The sequence below is a fragment of the Anabrus simplex genome, chromosome 5 (assembly GCF_040414725.1).
Source record: "Anabrus simplex isolate iqAnaSimp1 chromosome 5, ASM4041472v1, whole genome shotgun sequence".
In the NCBI taxonomy this organism is placed as follows: domain Eukaryota; kingdom Metazoa; phylum Arthropoda; class Insecta; order Orthoptera; family Tettigoniidae; genus Anabrus; species Anabrus simplex.
Window position 1 is genome coordinate 183553806 of NC_090269.1, and position 19295 is coordinate 183573100.

The 19295-nt window shown below is 38.3% G+C and overlaps 1 protein-coding gene across 1 annotated transcript in view; it reads left to right on the forward strand.

The window, feature by feature from the left end:
- Positions 1 to 19295, forward strand: part of LOC136874425 (uncharacterized) — a 95619-nt gene that overhangs the window by 57262 nt on the left and 19062 nt on the right. The window contains exon 7 of the mRNA XM_067148059.2: positions 2152 to 2424. Coding sequence (XP_067004160.2) covers positions 2152 to 2424 — 273 coding nt within the window. The remainder of the gene's footprint in view (positions 1 to 2151; positions 2425 to 19295) is intronic.

Below are 19295 nucleotides of genomic sequence, written 5' to 3' on the forward strand. Positions count from 1 at the left end.
CTGTGTACGCTCACGACTTGAGGCCTTTGGGGGTCACACAGAGACCTAATGACAGCATGTCATGCACTATAATGTACTGTAGAGGAATGATGAACTAATAAAGTAAATGGTCTCTAGCATTTCCAGACATACAGTATGTCCATTTGACCCATTTTGTTCCTTATCCTCTCAGGGATTGTTTCCTGTAGTTTGTCTTCATTGCTCAAAATCACCCAGTATAAAATTCTCTGTCTGTGCATTTCAAATTTTTGGCCAGTGCAGTTTCATCTTGGACAAGATGTATCATGTTCAGTTCCACCTTCAGTTGCTTTTTCATCTGTTTGTGGAAGTATCACACCAAATTTATTGAGTAATTGACATGAAAGTAGGAATTTGAACAAAAGGAAAACTGAAATAAAAACTAGACTACAAATTTGTACAATATTCCTAAGTATAGGGGAGGTTTGCCCGCCCCGTGGTGTAGGAGTAGCGTGCCTGCCTCTTACCCGGAGGCCCCGATCAGGGATTTTTACTTGAATCTGAGGGCTGGTTCGAGGTCCACTCAGCCTACATGATTAGAATTGAGGAGCTACCTGACGGTGAGATAGCGGCTCCGGTTTAGAAAGGCAAGAATAACGGCCAAGAGGATTCGTCGTGCTGATCACACGACACCTCGTAATCTGCCGGTCCTTGGGCTGAGCAGCGATCGCTTGGTAGGCCCTTCAGAGCTGTAGCGCCATGGGGTTAGGTTAGATAGGGGAGGTTTGCACACATTCCAACACTGCATTTATTTTTATTTTTTGTAATGTACATACGAGGACAAGTCAATCAGTATCTGCAATTTTGCTTTATTTGTCTGGTGCTCACCAGCCACTAAATGGCACTGTTGTCTACATCTGTAGTAGGTTTTGGCATTTTCAGATCAGTACAGCTTGCACTGTTGCGATGTAAATATGGCCGCGGCACTCTCTATTTACACTAAGGAAGAACAGTGTTTCATAATCCTTTTTTTTTTTGTGGTCTGAGGGTGTACCAGGAGTAGAAACTGATAGAACACTAGAACACTCACTCGTCTGTTATTCAGGATCATTGTACCCACTTGTTCAATATTGGCATCAGTTACGGCTGCAGATGGACGCCCGGATCTTTCCTCATCCTTCACGCCCGTGCGACCCATTTTGAACTGTTCAATCCACTGATAAACACTTTGCTGTGGCAAAACATTATCCCCATATTGTGCTGAAAGTATTCTATGAATTTCTGTTCCAAGTACAACCTCAGACCACAAAAAACGGATTATGGAACACTGTTCTTCCTTGGTGCAAACTGGGCGTGGCATGGCCATCTTTACGTCACAACAGCGCAAGCTGTACTAATCTGATAATGCTGAAACCTACAACAGACGTAGACAACGGTGACATTCAGCGGCTGGTGAGCACACAATGCCATAGAGCTAACCTAAAAGACAATTAGAGCAAAATTCCAGATACTTAATGACTTACCTACATATAACAAAGTTGTATGAGAAGATACTTCAAACATTTTTTTAAAAATCCCAATTTCTAATAGGATGAATCATTAATGATATATCTGTGGAAAATTGTTCCTATTATTTCTAACATTGAAAAGGACAAATAATAATATATAATCCTTAATGCTGTGTATTCTACATTCTCCACAAAAATGCTGGGATAGTACCCTATTTCCAGTCCCAGAGCATCAACACAAATCCTAGGGCTCGCTAATATATATAATCACAGTAGACACACTACTATATTCACTGCAATAACATTGGTTATCAGACCTTCATAGTGCACTCAAATACACAGAGGTGTCCTAAGCCTTTTGAACCAATCAGCGACAATATTTCTCTGACTACTACTGTTAGTTGAGATCCTGTTATTTTCTCCTAGATGACTTTACCACTGCAATTCTGAAATTGTACAGATATTAACTCATCACAATCAGTACAACAGCTACTCCATTATATGAAATTGCTAGTACAGAGCTTTAGGATTTTGAAATTAATTTTAATCAAAATAAAAGTGTTTTTCGTACCTCTTCAGTTACAAACGATTATTTTTATAATTTCTGTCTTATTTATATTCTAAGAATCCTTTGTTTGTATCAGGATATAGTTTTATACAGTAAAATGTAGTATTCATCCCCCAGGGCCAGAGTTACAGGAGGGTGTCGGGAGAACAGGTATAGTAAGCTGTGATCTTACATCGCATGACTATCTGCACATCCCTGGTGGACGTGGAGGAAGTATTAATGAAGAAGGTGATGGAGCTACAGAGCAAACTGTCCTGTCTACTGCCAGTACTGATAAGTTCTGTGGACGCAGTCTCTCAGGACTTGCAGTTGAAGAATATGCTGAACGACTACGATCAGGATATGTGCTGGATCCACCTGAAAATATAACTACAGCATCTGTCGTCACAAGTAAGTAGACTTAAGTGTCAAATAGAAAGTTGTTTCTATCACAGTTGTTTTTATGTAGTAAAAGTATCTTGCCCTAGCGCAAGTGGTATTTAACACAGTGAAACTACCCACAGAGTGCAGTTCATCAAATGGGTGGAATAAGGCAACAGCATATCAGCCATTTGGTTGCACAAATCTGAGAAGCCTCTCAAGGCCATAACACTACTCATTTGATGCAGACTACAGATATTATTCTACAAAAATTGTGAGTTGCAGAGCCAGGTGCCTGAGCTCCATGGGATGTCTTTAGTAATTGTCTGGGACAAACAGAACCCCATATCAAACATTTCAGAAGAGAATATTCTGGAGTGAAATTATCTTGAGCACTTCTGCAGTGTTGCTTGAACTGTAGGCTGGGAGCAACTAGTGATAAACCTGAGGCTATGTTTATGCTGCAGCTTCACTCCTGGCACATGGATGCTTGCCCTAGCACCTCGCCGTTGGCCATAGACAGGCTGCTCACCATGGACCTTTTACCCTGCAGCTCTCAGTTGTAGTCAAAAATTCATCTTGTGAAGATGTTTTAGTCTTCTGAAAACGATGGTTCCGATTCAGCAGTGGCATGATTGTGTGGTATGTGACAAGAAGGAAGGGAATGAAATATGGAGTTCAGCTCTTAAATGCTTTAAAATCTAATATTTAATTCAAATTACAAGCTATGAAACATATTAAAATACACAAAGAAAGAAAAACAGTCAGTAGAATGAAAGCGTTGTTAACAATAACATTAAAAACAAATAGAAACTTTACTATAAAACAAGATAAAACAGGCCACTATCCCTCATAAAATGGATGACAAGGTCTACTGACAGCTCTTAATCTTGTCATTCCATAGATTACCCTGTTTGAACCTGTTATGATGATCCGCATGCCACTGATTCCAAATCACATTTCATTCGAAGATGGCTGGTATGAGCATCATTTTTGTTTAAAATCGTTGCCCATCACAGAAACAAAATGGCACAACACAAGACAGAATTCGGTTCAGATAGCTAGTGATCACAGAACATCTGCATGAAGTGCAGAGAGGGGAAGAGTGGGTGATCTTGAAAGAACTAATCACAGTCCAAGTTACATGATAGTCGGCAATGTGCCAGGCTCCAAAAGCAAACATGTTTGAGACCATTGATGTGGCGAGGATAGCAGCCAGCAGCGTAGCAGAAGCCAGGCTCCAGGGTAAAGGCACCCATGGAAAGCCATTGATTTGTTTCATCATTGCCTAACATCGAACAGCGAGGCATGGCGATGTGCCAGCAGCAAAGCTGCAGCATAAACGTACCCTAAGCCTCTTTTTATCATACTATTATGCGTTCATTTACAAAGGTTAGTTCAGTCTATAGACTGCTAGATTGTGAATTAAGGTGAAAGGGGTGTATAGTTATTTCACTGACTGTTGCTAGTACAGTTGATATACTATTCACTTTCTTTTTCAGTTTTACATTTCATTTGCAGGAACATTTTCAGATCACTATCTTTACTTCAGTGAATCAGTGGTAGGGTGTCCCAAACATGATCCCAAGTTTGTGAGTTCGATCCCAGTTGAAGTAGCTGATTTTTAAGTGTGGTCAAAAATCTCAGCACTCCACGTCCTTGTTGTAGGCATGTTAAAGATCTCTGTGTCAGCTGGCAAAATTAAATGAGCCATTTAACTACCAATTTTTTCCTTCTCTTTTAACTGTTTACAAGGTTTCTTAAAGAACCTAGTAACAGGGAAAAGTACACTAAGAAGACATTTTGAATAACTGTCATGCATCATGAGCCATAAGTGGGAATCTGTCTTAGAGTAACCTTAATGAGCTGTGAGAACAAAATTCTGTTAGATATAATCTATTGAATATAAGAAACAAAATAATATTCTGGAATTACAGATTGTCTGCACAATAATATGACTTCCAGATGAGGAGCCTGTGATATTCCTACAAGTACTATTTTACAACTGATGTGTTTTAAACAATTCAATGATCATCACTTAATGTACAGGCTTGAACAAGTTCTTGTCAACGAGAGAAGTAACAAATTGACAACCGCTAACTATAGGATTGCTTCAGTACTTGTGCAGCATTTTCCCAAATGGGGTTCATGGCAGTTAATGCATTAACTGAGCCACAGAAAATGTCCAGCAGAATTCTGCTTTCAGTGTGCTGCACAACAGCACAACTGGAATGTTGAAAATGGTTTGCAGCCCACCTAGGTGGTACCATTTGAGAAGTCTGCAGCTTAGTAGCTGAGGCTTTTTTATTGTTATTCATTATTATTATTATTATTATTATTATTATTATTATTATTATTATTATTATTATTATTATTATTATTATTGTGATTGTCTGGCTCCCTGGCTCAATGGTTAGCACAGTGGCATTAGATTCAGAGGGTCTCGGGTTTGATCTGTGACCAGATATGGGATTTTAATCTTTAATGGTTAATTCCCTTGGCTCGGGGTCTGGGTACTAGTGCTGTCCCCAACATCCCCAACTCTGCAACTTGTATACCATGCAAAACACTATCTTCCACCATAACCTGAAATTTCCCCATACAGCAGATTCTGCCCACTGTTATCAGAGGGTATGCCTAACAAGGGCTGAACTAGAGCACTCCAAATGCATGGCAAAGGTGCGTGCACTGTATGTGTCCCCGTCGCTCACCGTCCACTCAGGTATGGCTTTAAGCGGCCTCTTATTCACTCAATCATAATCACTTGGCGAGCAACTGTCAATTATGGCACAACAGATGCATGACGCTTTCACTCGACTGAGGGAAAATGACATCATGCCTGGTTATAGTGCAATAAGCACTGGTGGGCCAGTCATGTGCAGGAAAGCACACTAAACTGAGATTTGTTTTTAACGATGGGTGTTTACATGGTCTCTGTGGAGGATGCATATGTTGTGTCCAGCAAACTTTCTGTTAGGACAGGGAGTGAACATGCTTATGGATCATAAATATTAATAATATTATCGTCTTTATGTCCCACTAACTAATTTTACGGTTTTTGGAGACACCGAGGTGCCAGAATTTAGTCCTGCAGGAGTTCTCTTACATGTCACTAAATCTACCAACACGAGGCTGACGTATTTGAGCACTTTCAAATACCACCAGACTGAGCCAGGATCGAACCTGCCAAGTTGGGGTCAGAAGGCCAGCGCCTCAACCATCTGAAATACTCAGGCTGGCGCTCATAAATACTAAAGTGATCATTAAATTTAAAACATTCATAAGAAATGAAATAATGCTTGTTAATGTAGCTGTACTAGTTTACAAACTTTATAAATAAGTACTTGGAAATGATGGTCGTATTATATATTTGTAGCTACTCATTGGCTGTGTATGTCAGAAATGTTAAAATTAGACGAATTAAACATTATAAAAGAAAAGAACTGAAATACAAAGGTAAAATACACTGTCTTCTGACGTGGGACCATCATTCTTTGCCGCAGATGTGAGCAGAAACCTATGATGAATCTTCAGAATCAGCAGCTGAATAACAGGTCTGGCACAGCGGTTTTACGTGGCTTAGACAGATCGGTTCATGACAATTATGACACTCGTAATCTGTCATCCTTCTGAATCCTGTTTCAGCCATGCATGTACCACACTTGTGTCTTTTGGGAGGTATGGAGGAAGATGTTTCACGTTCTTTTTTGGGGCAAAAACCTTTTCAAGCGCAATTGCAGCTGAGCAGGTATTCCACTTGTGTTCAGACTTCGCCGGGCTAGATGTCCAATCACTAGTTGATGAGACAAAGTTTTGAGGAAGATTCTCCTTCTTAATGCTTCCAGTCCATTTCCAATCGAAATCACTTGGAAATTTATGCCGGCTATGTTCAGACAGGCAAAGAAAATGACCATCGGCCAGCATCTTGTGTTCCGGCTCACATTGAAAGTTGCAGACATTTGGTCAGCTGTGTCAACTCCACCTTTGGTTATATTGTAGAATGTAATCCCTTCTGGCTTCTTCTGCACTCCAGTAGATTGATCAATGGCATCAGTTTCACAAAGTGATGAAATGAGAATTACAATTTTCCCTTTCTTTGGTATGTATGAAATCAAAGTGTTACCATTGTTGAATCCGAACAAGCTGCTATATTGTTCCCTCCCTCTGACATTGACAAAACTGGGCGGCAACTGCTTTTTATTTTTTCTTACTGTCCCAACATATGATAGCTTCTTCTCTTTCAAATCATTTACCAGATCAATGTCTGAAAACCAATTGTCACAGGTTATGTTACGCCCTGTCTCAAAAATAGACTCAGCCAATCGTTTGACCACATCACTTGGCTTATTGCTTACTTTGTATGGCCCTTCAGGCTGTCTTCCTGCATAAATTTCCATATTGTATGTGTAGAACATTCTGGCATCAACAAGGAAAAATGTCTTTATCCCATAGTTGGTGGGTTTAGATCGTATGTATTGTCTGAAACCACACTTTCCACGAAATCCTGGCAACATCTCATCGATTGTGACATTTTCTCCCGGAATGTAGTTCTTTTGACAGTTGTGAACAAAACAATCAAACATTTCATGGATTGAGCAAAGTCGATCATATCGTTTCCGTTGTGAACGGCTGGTACGATCGTCAAAACGAATACAACGTATGAGGAACTTGAACCGTTTTATACTCATCACGAGGCCAAATTTTTCAATCCCATCTCCTTCTGTTCCCCATAATTCCTCCAGACTCTGACGGTTCGCTCTGTAAGCTCCAGCCAGGTACAATAGACCAATGAATGCCCTAATTTCTATGAGGTCTGTTTCCCTAGCATCTCTATCTCTGGCAAATTTGGCTTTGACTGAGTCAATATATCAGTTGATATATTTGACAATCATTTAAAAAATATCTGTATTGAACAAACATTCCCAACATTGTAATATGGTTTTACAATTTCTTGCATCTCCTTTTACACCTGGAAGGTGTGTAATGATGTTGTGACATTGTGCACGACGAACAGCAGCCAGAGATGGCATTTTGGTCCACTTTGTTTATTTTTTCCAAGAAAAAAGGCATCCAATATGTTCCCTTCTCCTTCGTCTTCCTCACCACTAGTCCCTCCTTCCTGTTCAGTTTCTGAGTCCACTTCACGTTCTTCAACCTCGTCCTCAGAAGCAGTGTCGCTTTCTTCACCCAAATCCTCAACTAAAGCAGGATCATCACCATTATCCTCAAGGAGCATGCTTCGTATTTCCGCAACATCCTTGGGGTTGGAGACATCATACAATTTTTGGGCCATTTCAGCAGGAAATCTGAAACTAAAGATATAAATACTTAAATTAGTTTTTGATGTAACGTTATCAGGCACACTCGGCCTGAGAGGCCAGGTTCAGAATAGCACTTATTTCTAAAGATATTGATGAATTTTCACACAGAACAAGCTTATTTTGAGTAAAATTAACCCTTGCAATAAAAATATACTGAAAAAACTCACCTTCAAAATTATGACGTAATTGGGCGCAGTCGGTCTCACAAGCCGCGGAAGTTACAGGCGTGCCGCATGGAGACTGGCAGTCAACTGAGGTACGGTGTCTTATGCACTGCCACGAGTCAGGAAACTATTCGTAGGGGCGGCCTGCTGGGGAGTGGGGTGGAAGGAGGGCATGCCAGAACGTGCTTTCCTGGCCTCTCAGGCCAGCTGCGCCGGACGGAGGGATAATGTTCCTATGTAATCAAATCATTGGTGTAAAATAAATTACAGTTCTAAAGGTAAATTTACTGTTCCTAAAGAAATTGCAATAACCTTCGATTGCCACCATTTAAGCAAAATTTGGCCTAAATTTCAGAGGTAATTGTTGTTACATGTGCGTGCACCTCTCCATTTAAACTTCTGCACTGGTGTCTTGACAGCCGTGTCAGACTTGAGCTTTTTTTAATATTTTTATAAGAAATCATGTAGAACACTGGGAAAAAAACCTATTTATTTGTTAGTGTTTTTCTCAAGTATGTCTCCAAATTTGGTCTAACCAGGCTAGTTATAATCCTGCCTGTTTTTGTTACCAAGATCCATTCACCAGATAGAATCTTTACTCGGGAATTTAATTTCATGTAGCCGGGCTGAGTGGCTCATATGGTTGAGGCGCTGGCCTTACACCAACTTGGCAGGTTCAATCTTGGCTCAGTCCAGTGGTATTTGAAGATGCTCAAATACGTCAGCCTCATGTCAGTAGATTTACTGGAATGTAAAAGAACTCCAGCAGGACTAAATTCTGGCACCTCGGCATCTCCTAAAATTGTAATTTTACAAGGTCGAAACCGGTACTGTAAAATAACAATACATAAATAAAGTATTGATTAGGTGGATGCTTCAAAACTTCATATCTGTGAATATCAAAAATCAATACGGACATAAAACTTATAGATTACGACAGTTCCAATTTCCCAGGTACTGTTAAAGAGCCTCTTCCACTTCTTCCTGTCCATATACAACTTGTCATGGAGATTAACCTTGATCATGTCCATCCATCGGGTTTTAGGTCTTCCTGCAGGTCTTTTTCCCTCCACCTGTTTTTCGAAATTTATTCTGACTGTTCATGTCGGCTCCATCCTCATCACATGCCCATACCACCTTAGTCTGGATGTGCTGATTCGGTCTATTAGGGATGTCTTTATTCCGGCTTTTTTCCTCACCTCTTCATTTCTTAAATTGTTCATCTTGGTCTTCTGGATGGTGGCTTTAAGAAATTTCATCTCTGATGCTTGCAGTCTTGATGAATCTCTTTTTGTTTTTTGTTTTTGTTTTTTACAACTTGCTTTACGTCACACCCACACAGGTAGGTCTTACGGCGATGATGGGGCAGCAAAGGGCTAGGAGTAGGAAGAAAGCGGCTATGGCCTTAATTAAGGTACAGCCCCAGCATTTGCCTGGTATGAAAATGGGAAACCATGGAAAACCATCTTCAGGGCTGCCGACAGTGGAGCTCGAACCCACTATCTCCCGAATACTGGATACTGGCTGCACTTAAGTGACTGCAGCTATCGAGCTTGGTTCTCTTTTTGTGAGGGTGCATGCTTCAATACCATAGGTCAATATTGGTATTGGTATGAAATAATTGTTAAACATCATCAGTTTGGCTCGTTTTGGAATCATGTCATCCCATAAAAGTGTTCTTACTTGCTGGTAGAATTCTGTTCCCTTTTGCACTCTGTTTGTAATTTCCTTTCTGACCAAATTATCACTGGAGATTACAATTTCAAGGTAAGGAAATCTTGGAAGTGTAATCTCCAGTGATAATTTGGTCAGAAAAGAAATTACAACGTTACAACTTTATTATTACAATATATATTTATTCATTGTTAGGGCCACTTAGGACCGCGAGGTCTCAACTGTTTGTCTTTTTGTGGGGCCATCAGGTTTTCATACTTTGGGACTGTGCTTTCTTCCACGCATCAAAATGAACATGCTTAGGTCGAGTTGGGACTTCTTCTTGGTGAACTTGTCTAAGTTTGTGTTAGAATGGTGCTCGGAGTTGAATGTCTGTTTCTGAGATTCCATACTTTAAAAGATCTTTATAGATCTCCACCAACCAAGGAGGAATCGTTTTGAGACTTCTGAAGCAGGACAACAAACATTTACAGATTCTTTCAGCTGGCAATCTGAAGAGGCAAGCGTAAAATGTTATCCTTCTTTTCTGGATTACGCTTGATATCTTTTCAGTGTGGGTGTATATTTCTAAGTTGCTCCGAAGTCTGTAAATACCATCTTTGAGACTGGGACCAAGAATTTTTTGGATAATCCTCCTTTCTTTAATTATCAGTTTTTAAAGTAGGCTATGCGTTCGAAGTGGTAAACATTGTGCTGCATATAGTGCTTCAGGTCTAATTACAGTCTGATAATGTCAAAGTTTTGCATTTCAAGAGATGGACTTTTTGTTATATATGTTTTGAGTGACTCGGAAGGCTGTTTCAAACTTGTTAAGACGGCGAACTTCTCAAAATTATTGGATTCAACCTATTCACCAAGGTACTTGAATCTATCATGGGTAGTCAGAAGATGTGGTGGAGCATGTATGATGTTAGATATGAACTGGATTTTGGTATAGGAGATTTTGAGACCAATCTTAACTGCATGTTCATGCAGGTAACTGATTTGTTGAATAGCTAGTTCAGGAGAGGAAGTAAGGAGAGCGAGGTCATCTGCAAAAGCAAGGCAGTCAATATTGATACCATTACGAGTTCGGCCTATTTGAACTTCATTAGGAATTCCTTTAGATTGAAGAAGATGTCTCCATTCCTGGATGACCCTCTCAAGAGCACAGTTGATAGTCTATCCCCCTGCCAAACTCCTGTTTGGATTTGAAAGGCTTCAGAAATCCTAGATCTGAATTTTACTATGGAAGACGTACCAGTGAGTGTATTTTGAATGATCTGTCGGATCTTGTTGTCTGGGCCAAATTTTTGGAGAACTTCAAAAAGGGCTGTGCGGTCAATCGAGTCATACGCCTTCTGGAAATCTACAAAAGTGATGACAAATGGTCTAGCCCTGAGTTTCAGGTAGCCAACAGTCATTTCTAGATTCTTGATCTGTTCTGCACAGGATCTGGACTTTCGGAAGCTGGCTAAGTATTCACTTATTTGTGAGTCATGTTGTTCTATGGCTCTACTGAGTAAGGTTTTGGAAAGGATTTTATAACAGGACAAAGAGAGATGCTGCGATAATTACTGACATCTGATTTATCACCTTTTTTATGAAGGGGACAAATAAGAGCTCTGACCCATTTGGATGGTATCTGAGTCATCTTCCAAATCTGTTGTATAGTTTGAAGGAGGGGTTGTAGCATATTGTCATCCAGTAATTTCCAGTATTCTGTGATCACTGAGTCTTCACCTGAAGCTTTATTGAGGAAAGTGATGATGTCTCGAAGTTCAGAAATGTCTGGTGGGGAAGAATCAGGGTTGGTTGCAACTGGATTCAAGTTAGGGATAAAAGTCGATTGTGGTGGATCACAGTTGAGAAGAGACTCAAAGTATTTTGCTAAGATCTGACAGTTTTGTCCATCATTGTGGGCGACTTGGTTAGTGGCTGGGTCACGGAAACATAGGTTTGGAGGGTTGTATTTGGCTAGGTTCCATTTGAATGTGCGGTAGAAATTTCTCAAATTACTCTTCTGAAAATTGGATTCAATGTTGGCCAGTTCGTTCTTGTAGAAAGTTCTTTTGGTATTCCTAATAATTCGGGCAGTATTCTTGTGGGTTTCGAGGAACTTCTGACATTTAAAAAATAGGAGAGGATTTCCACCAATCAATACTTATTTATTGTATATATTAAACTACAGGACCAGTTTTGACCTCATATTCAAGATCATCTTCAGCTGAACCATACATACATATTTATATAATGAAGCTTTGATTAAGATTGTGTTGTTAAAGGAATGCTATATGACAATGATGTACATTTAGTCATATACAAATGGGGCACGTCTTAGCATGAACTGGCGTATATGTCATTCTGTACATTATTGCAACTGTATGTCTAAAATGTTGAAGGTCTTAAAATTAGTGTATAAAATATGTCTTTACTTAAACTAACTTATATATATATATATATATATATATATATATATATATATATATATATATGTACAAGATAAATACCATATATAAAAACACTTCATGCATATGAACATTCGTTCTTGCTTGTTGGTCAATACATCAACTAACTTCCATATTTAAGTCTTATTTACAGTTGTACACTTCAGCTGCTATTCTTGGAGTTTGTAAAATTGCATGGGTAAAAAGTTTTGTCTTCCTGTGTATATGTGGGACAAAACACTTTCAATTTTAAAAAGGTGCCAAATGTATGGATGAAATTCAACTAAAATATGTTCAGCTCTGCTGTGTGTGTTGCCCTTTTATTAGAACCAATTCATGTTGTCCTTTGGCGTCCGTAAATTTGGATGACATTGGGTTCAAAGTAGTGGCTCCTTTCCCATTTGTAGCTGTGCAATGATGTTATGTTTATCTGTGGAAGATAAGATTGAATTATAAGTGATATCGTGTTGGAGGAATGTCTAAGGGTTATGTGTGTGAATTGGAATATGTACTTACTGTTGTTGGTGTAGCTGAGTTGTGTTTGACGTGCAAGCCTGTAATGTACTACTTCATGTTCTTCTTGGGCTTATACTAGCTGCTGTGAGGGGAAGGGAAGGAGGGGTAGGGAGAGTTGTTGTTGTGGGGGTAGGGGTGGAGCTGGGTGTGTTGTTTGGTGTTTTTCTGTTGCGTGTACAACTGTAAATAAGACTTAAATACGGAAGTTAGTCGATGTATTGACCAACAAGCAAGAATGAATGTTCATATGCATGAAGTGTTTTTATATATTGTATTTATCTTGTACATATATATATATATGTTAGTTTAAGTATAGACATATTTTATACATTAATTTTAAGACCTTCAACATTTTAAACATACAGTTGCAATAATGTACAGAATGACATATACGCCAGTTCACGCTAAGACGTGCCCCATTTGTATGTGACTAAATGTACATCATCATCATATAGCATTCCTTTAACAACACAATCTTAATCAAAGTTTCATTATATAAATATGTATGTATGGTTCAGCTGAAGATGATCTTGAATATGAGGTCGAAACCGGTCCTGTAGTTTAATATATACAATAAATAAGTATTGATTGGTGGAAATCCTCTCCTATTTTTAATTGTGCAATTCGTCAATACGGAAATGAAGATTATAGATTACGAACTTCTGACATGTCCGCTGTATCTTATACAATTTCCAAAGTAGCCAGGCTTGCTGTCTGCCATTGAGGGCTACATCACATTGCGAATTCCACCAAGAGCGTCTGGGTTTCCTTGTTTGAGGTGCAATTTTAAGAGCTGTATCAACAAGAGAACATTCCAATCGTTTGAGGTCTGGCGATGAAAGAGAGGAGATTTGTTCTAACAATTCGGTTTGAAGTACTTTTAAGTTTTTCGGTGTCAGATCAAAGGATTCGTCAAGGCCGTTTTTCATGTGTTTCTCGGGATGAACTTGATCTTTAATGGAGGGGTAATAGTCAGAGTCGAGGTTAATGCCTCAAAGCACTTTGACGTTCTGAATTTCTTTGGAGGAACCTGCAGAGATGTTGACATGGTCAAGTTGGAATTCCCCGAGTAATGGGTTTGGAGATGTGCAGGTCTTCTGTTCCGTGGAAGGTGTTTAAAAAATGTGGATTTCAGTAGAAGATCAGGATTTGGGAATTGGAGGAGGATAAAAGAATGGCATTCCAAAACTGTATAAAAACGAAGTTGCCTAACATGGAAATACAAAGTGGAGAAGAAGAGTGGGACAAATTATGATGGACATTTGTGGAAGCAGCAATTGATGTACGCAGGAAAACAAAAGCAAATGTTAGGGAAAGGAGACACGGTGGTGGACAGACAAAATTTAAAAAAATAAAAGAAAGGAACAAGATAAAGAAAGAAATGGATAAGGAAAAGCAAAAAATATATCAGAGGGATGAGAATAAGATACTAAGGTTACATGTGGAATATAAAAGATTGAAATTACAAGTAAAGAGGAGTATCAAGGAAGAAAAGGAGAAAATTATAGAGGTATAACCCTATTATCATATGGGCTAAAAATAATGGAGAAAGTCATACACAAAAGATTGAGGGATATAATAGAAACACAGTTAGAGGAAGAACAAAATTGAGCAAGATAGTCGAGGATCTCAGAAACTATTATACAGAGTAATAAAATCGAAAAGAATAAATCACGAAAAAATCAAGGCATTAGAGAGAGAAGATGGATCCACAGCACAAGACAAAAAGGGTCTTCAGAAGCTGATGGCAAAGTATTTTCAAAAATTTTATAATGAGTAGACTGCTCAGAGGAAGGAGATAAGAAAATGGAAATAATAGATGGAGAAAAACAAGAGAGCCTGATAACACGGTTGGAATTTGAAAGGGCATTGAAAGCAATGACCAAAGGTAAAGCAAGTGGAAAAGACGAATTCAATGCTGATATGATTAAGGCAGCAGGAATCATTGGACTACAGTGGCTATACAGAGCCCTCAATGCCATATGGAAGGATGAAGGGATACCTGAAGATTGGCGACAAGGAAGCATTGTACCATTGTTCAAAAAAGAAATACGAAGAAATATGAAAATTATAGAGATATAATCCTATTATAACATGGACTAAAAATAATAGAGAAAGTCATAGACAAAAGACTGAGGGACATAATAGAAACACAGTTAGAGGAAGAAAAATATGGATTCAGACTGAATAGGTCAACAATAGACTTGATATGTACCGTGTAAACGATAATGGAAAAACACCTGGAAAGGAACATGGAAATCATCTTCATATTTTTGTATTTGGAAAAAGCTTATGATAAAGTTAAGAGAAAACATTTATAGGAATGCCGAAAGAAAAGGAATGTACCAAAATCATTAATTAACAAGTAAAAATTAACAAGAGTAAAAGCAGCATGCAAGTAGGGATTGGTGACTCTGAAACATTTTATACAAAAGAAGGTCTCAAGCAAGGAAGTGCACTGTTGCCATTGTTGTTTATTATATTGATGGATGAAATCATAACATGCAAAACAGAGTATCATTAGTGATGAAGTGAGTGCTTTGGTATTTGCAGATGATGTGGTGATTTGGGGAAGGGAGAAAAGGAAGTACAAAGGAGACTGGACATTTGGAATGAAAATCTGACGGAGATTGGAATGGTAATTAGAAAAAAGAAAACTGTAGTCATGCACTGTGGAAAAGAGAAAAAGAGAAGCCAAGTGAACATAGACAGAGAATGGTTAGAGAATGTAGAACAGTTTACATATCTCAGTAGCATTATTAATGGAAGTAATGAAATCAACCCTGAAATTAATAACAGACTAAGTAAAGGTACATTTTATCAAGTCAGAGAGTTTTTATGGGATGACAAAGTGCCCAAGAGAATGAAATTAACATTATATAAACAGTAGTTCATACCAATTTTCACATATGGACCAGAAATGCTGATAACTAATAAGAGACAAGATCCCAGCAGTAGAAATGAAATGTTTAAGAAGGGAATTGCAATACTGTGGAATACTCTGTAGGATGGATACTGACTGGAGGGTGATTGGGGATTTAAATGAGACTATGGAGTGGGTATGTGGGAAACTGGGAGTGAAATTTCTAGATCCTAATGGGTGGATAGGAGATAGGGATCTGCGCTCAGATGGCCTTCACTTAAACCGTGGTAGTACGTATAATTTAGGAAATTTGTTAGGACGGGTAATAGGGAGGTACATTCAGGGAAACGGGGTGGCCTAGGGAGCGGTGATAAGGGAACAGCGAACTGGAAATCAAGTAGTGATGACATAAAAATGTTAGTGTTGAACTGTAGAAGTACTGTAAAGAAAGGAATAGAATTAAGTAATTTAATAGATATATATTTACCAGATACTGTAATAGGAGTTGAATCATGGCTGAGAAATGATATAATGGATGCAGAAATTCTCTCACAGAACAGGAGTGTGTATCGTAGAGATAGGATAGCAATGGTGGGAGGGGGAGTATTCATTCTGGTGAAAGAAGAATTTGTAAGCTATGAAAAAGTTAAAGATGACAAACATGAAATTCTAGGTGTAAGGCTCATTTCTAAAGATAATAGGCAACTTGATATCTTTGGAGTGTACAGACTGAGAAAGGGTAGTGCTGACACGGATTCAGAATTATTTGAAAAGATAATCAGGTATGTGGGAAACGAAATGGAAGGAATGTGATTGTAGCAGGAGATTTGAATGCACCAGATGTCAATTGGGAAGGAAATGCGAACAACAGGAAGCATGACAAATAAATGGAGAAAAAGTTAATACGGGAAGGACAGCTGATTCAGATAGTGATGGAGCCAACCAGAGGGAAAAATATCCTGGATGTGGTGCTCTTAAAAGCAGATGAGCTCTATAGAGAAACCGAAGTAATAGATGGTATTAGTGATCATGAGGCTGATTTTGTCATAGTCAAAAATAAATGTGATAGAAAGGAAAGTATTAAAACTAGGACTATTAGGCAGTACCATATGGCTGATAAGGCAGGCAAGATGCAGTTTCTAAAAAGTAACTATAATCGGTGGAAAACAGTAAATAAAAATGTAAACAGACTCTGGGATGGGTTTAAAGAAATTGATGAGGAATGTGAAAACAGGTTTGTACCATTAAGGGTGGTAAGGAATGGTAAAGATCCACCTTATTATAATAAAGAAATAAAGAGACTAAGAAGGAGGTGCAGACTGGAAAGAAATAGAGTTAGAAATGGCTATGGAAGTAAGGAGAAATTGAAGGAACTTACTAGAAAATTGAATCTAACAAAGAAGGCAGCTAAGGATAAGAAGATGGCAAGCATAATTGGCAGTCATACAAATTTTAGTGAAAAATGGAAGGGTATGTATAGGTATTTTAATGCAGAAACAGGTTCCAAAAAGGACATTCCAGGAATAATTAATGAACAAGGAGAGTGTGTATGTGAGGATCTTCAAAAGGCAGAAGTATTCAGTCAGCAGTATGTAAAGATTGTTGGTTACAAGGATAATGTCGAGATAGAGGAGGAGACTAAGGCCAAAGAAGTATTAAAATTTACATATGATAACAATGACATTTACAATAAGATACAAAAGTTGAAAACTAGAAAAGCAGCTGGAATAGATAAGATTTCTGGGGATATATTAAAGACAATGGGTTGGGATACAGTACCATATCTGAAGTACTTATTTGATTATTGTTTGGTTGAAGGAGCTATACCAAATGAATGGAGAGTTGCTATAGTAGCCCCTGTATATCAAGGAAAGGGTGATAAACATAAAGCTGAAAATTACAGGCCAGTAAGTTTGACATGCATTGCAGGTAAGCTTTGGGAAGGCATTCTTTCTGGTTATATTAGACATGTTTGCAAAATTAATAACTGGTTCAATAGAAGGCAGTTCAGTTTTAGGAAAGGTTATTCCACTGAAGCTCAACTTGTAGAATTCAAGCAAGATATACCAGATATCTTGGATTCAGGAGATCAAATAGACTCTTTTGCAATTGACCTGTCTAAAGCATTTGATAGGGTGAATCATGGGAGACTACTGGCAAAAATGAGTGCAACTGGACTAGACAAAAGAGTGACTGAATGGGTTGCTATATTTCTAGAAAATAGATCTCAGAGAATTAGAGTAGGCGAAGCTTTATCTGACCCTGTAATAATTAAGAGGGAATTCCTAAAAGCAGTATTATTGGACCTTTATGTTTTCTTCTGTATATAAATGATATGGGTAGAGAAGTGGAATCACAGGTAAGGTTTTTGCGGATGATGTATTTCTGTATAGAGTAATAAATAAGTTAGAAGATTGTGAGCAACTGCAACGTGACCTCGATAATGTTGTGAGATGGACAGCAGGCAATGGTACGTTGATAAACAGGGTTAAAAGTCAGGTTGAGAGTTCCACAAATAGGAAAAGTCCTCTCAATTTTAATTACTGCGTTGATGGGGTGAAAGTTCCTTTTGGGGATCATTGTAAGTGTTATGGGGATACCCGTGGAGCAGAAAGAGGTTAAAGAAGGTGCCGGGGTGAATGGGTCTAACTACAATGTCAAGAATAGAATTTGAAACTTATACTGAAGGTTATGTTTTTAGAACTTCAAACATAACAATTTTTTCATGAAAATATTACAGGTACAAGTAGCAATCATTAAACAAGATGGGGAAAAATCCAAGATTCAGAACCTTAACTCTTTGGGCTTTAAGCCCCTAGCTTTACATTTCGTGAGCTACAAGCTCAAATTTACAAAAGAGCACAATTTTATACCAGGGCAGAAATCCCCTAATTCAAACAGAATTAGGACTGAAATATACACATACGAAGAAATGTTAAAATTAATTAACTCCTATAACGAAACAGAAACTGTTATAGAAAATAAAAACACTGAAAATGTAACCTGGACGCAAAAGTTAAGATTCAGGTTATGTATTTATTTATTTTTGTCTAGTACTATTTACGAGTATGCGTGTTATGGCGAAAGCAAAGTTTATATTCGTGATTAATGCCACTGATCCAGCGTAGGATCGTTAATTTTATCATTAATTCAATTTATTCTTTGCTCACTGAATAAGTAGTTAGTTTCTTTCTTTTCAATACAATGTGAGAATAGTAACTGGCAAGCATTTATCTCACTTTAGCGTAAATACATTTGTAGCAAGTTGTTATGAACATCCTCATTCAACTTACAATTTGAAAAATTATTATATACAGGGGTATTTAATACCCAACCTATGGGGCCTTCATGGAAAAGAACACGTTAAATAACTGGCCCAACCACAAAAGGAATGGAGGCGTACACTGTGCTCCAAGATAATGAAAACTTGAAAACCTAAAGGGCGCTAGACTGATGAAACAGTGGCTATTCCCAAACTACTGAGGGGACTCATGTAGAAATTACTTTAACACATTACAGAAGGAAAAACAGTTACAAAATTTAGTCACCTCAAACCAAGATGAAAGGGATCCCGAGAGGGTAATTCACTCTCTATCCCAGATTTATAATTAAAGATCTTATGAAGCCAAAAGAGAAGTTACATTTTAGGAAAGTAGGTTACATAGCAAAGATTCAGACCTTCCCCTTCGGAATAATTTGCGGAGGTAGCAAGAAAGAATTAAGTTATCTGGCCATTACCTTGTAGATGTTTTAGCTGCCGATGAAAGAGGTTACCCGCCTCCTGCTTAAACACACACACTCTGAAAGACGACGATCGTGGCCAAGAAACGTAAAAAGCCGCAGTTTATAAACCCTCAGGGAAGGTTTGAGATCATTTAAGACTAAACCAGCCACACCCTTTCAATTTTATTGGTTGCGTTCAAAGTAACACTCAAAA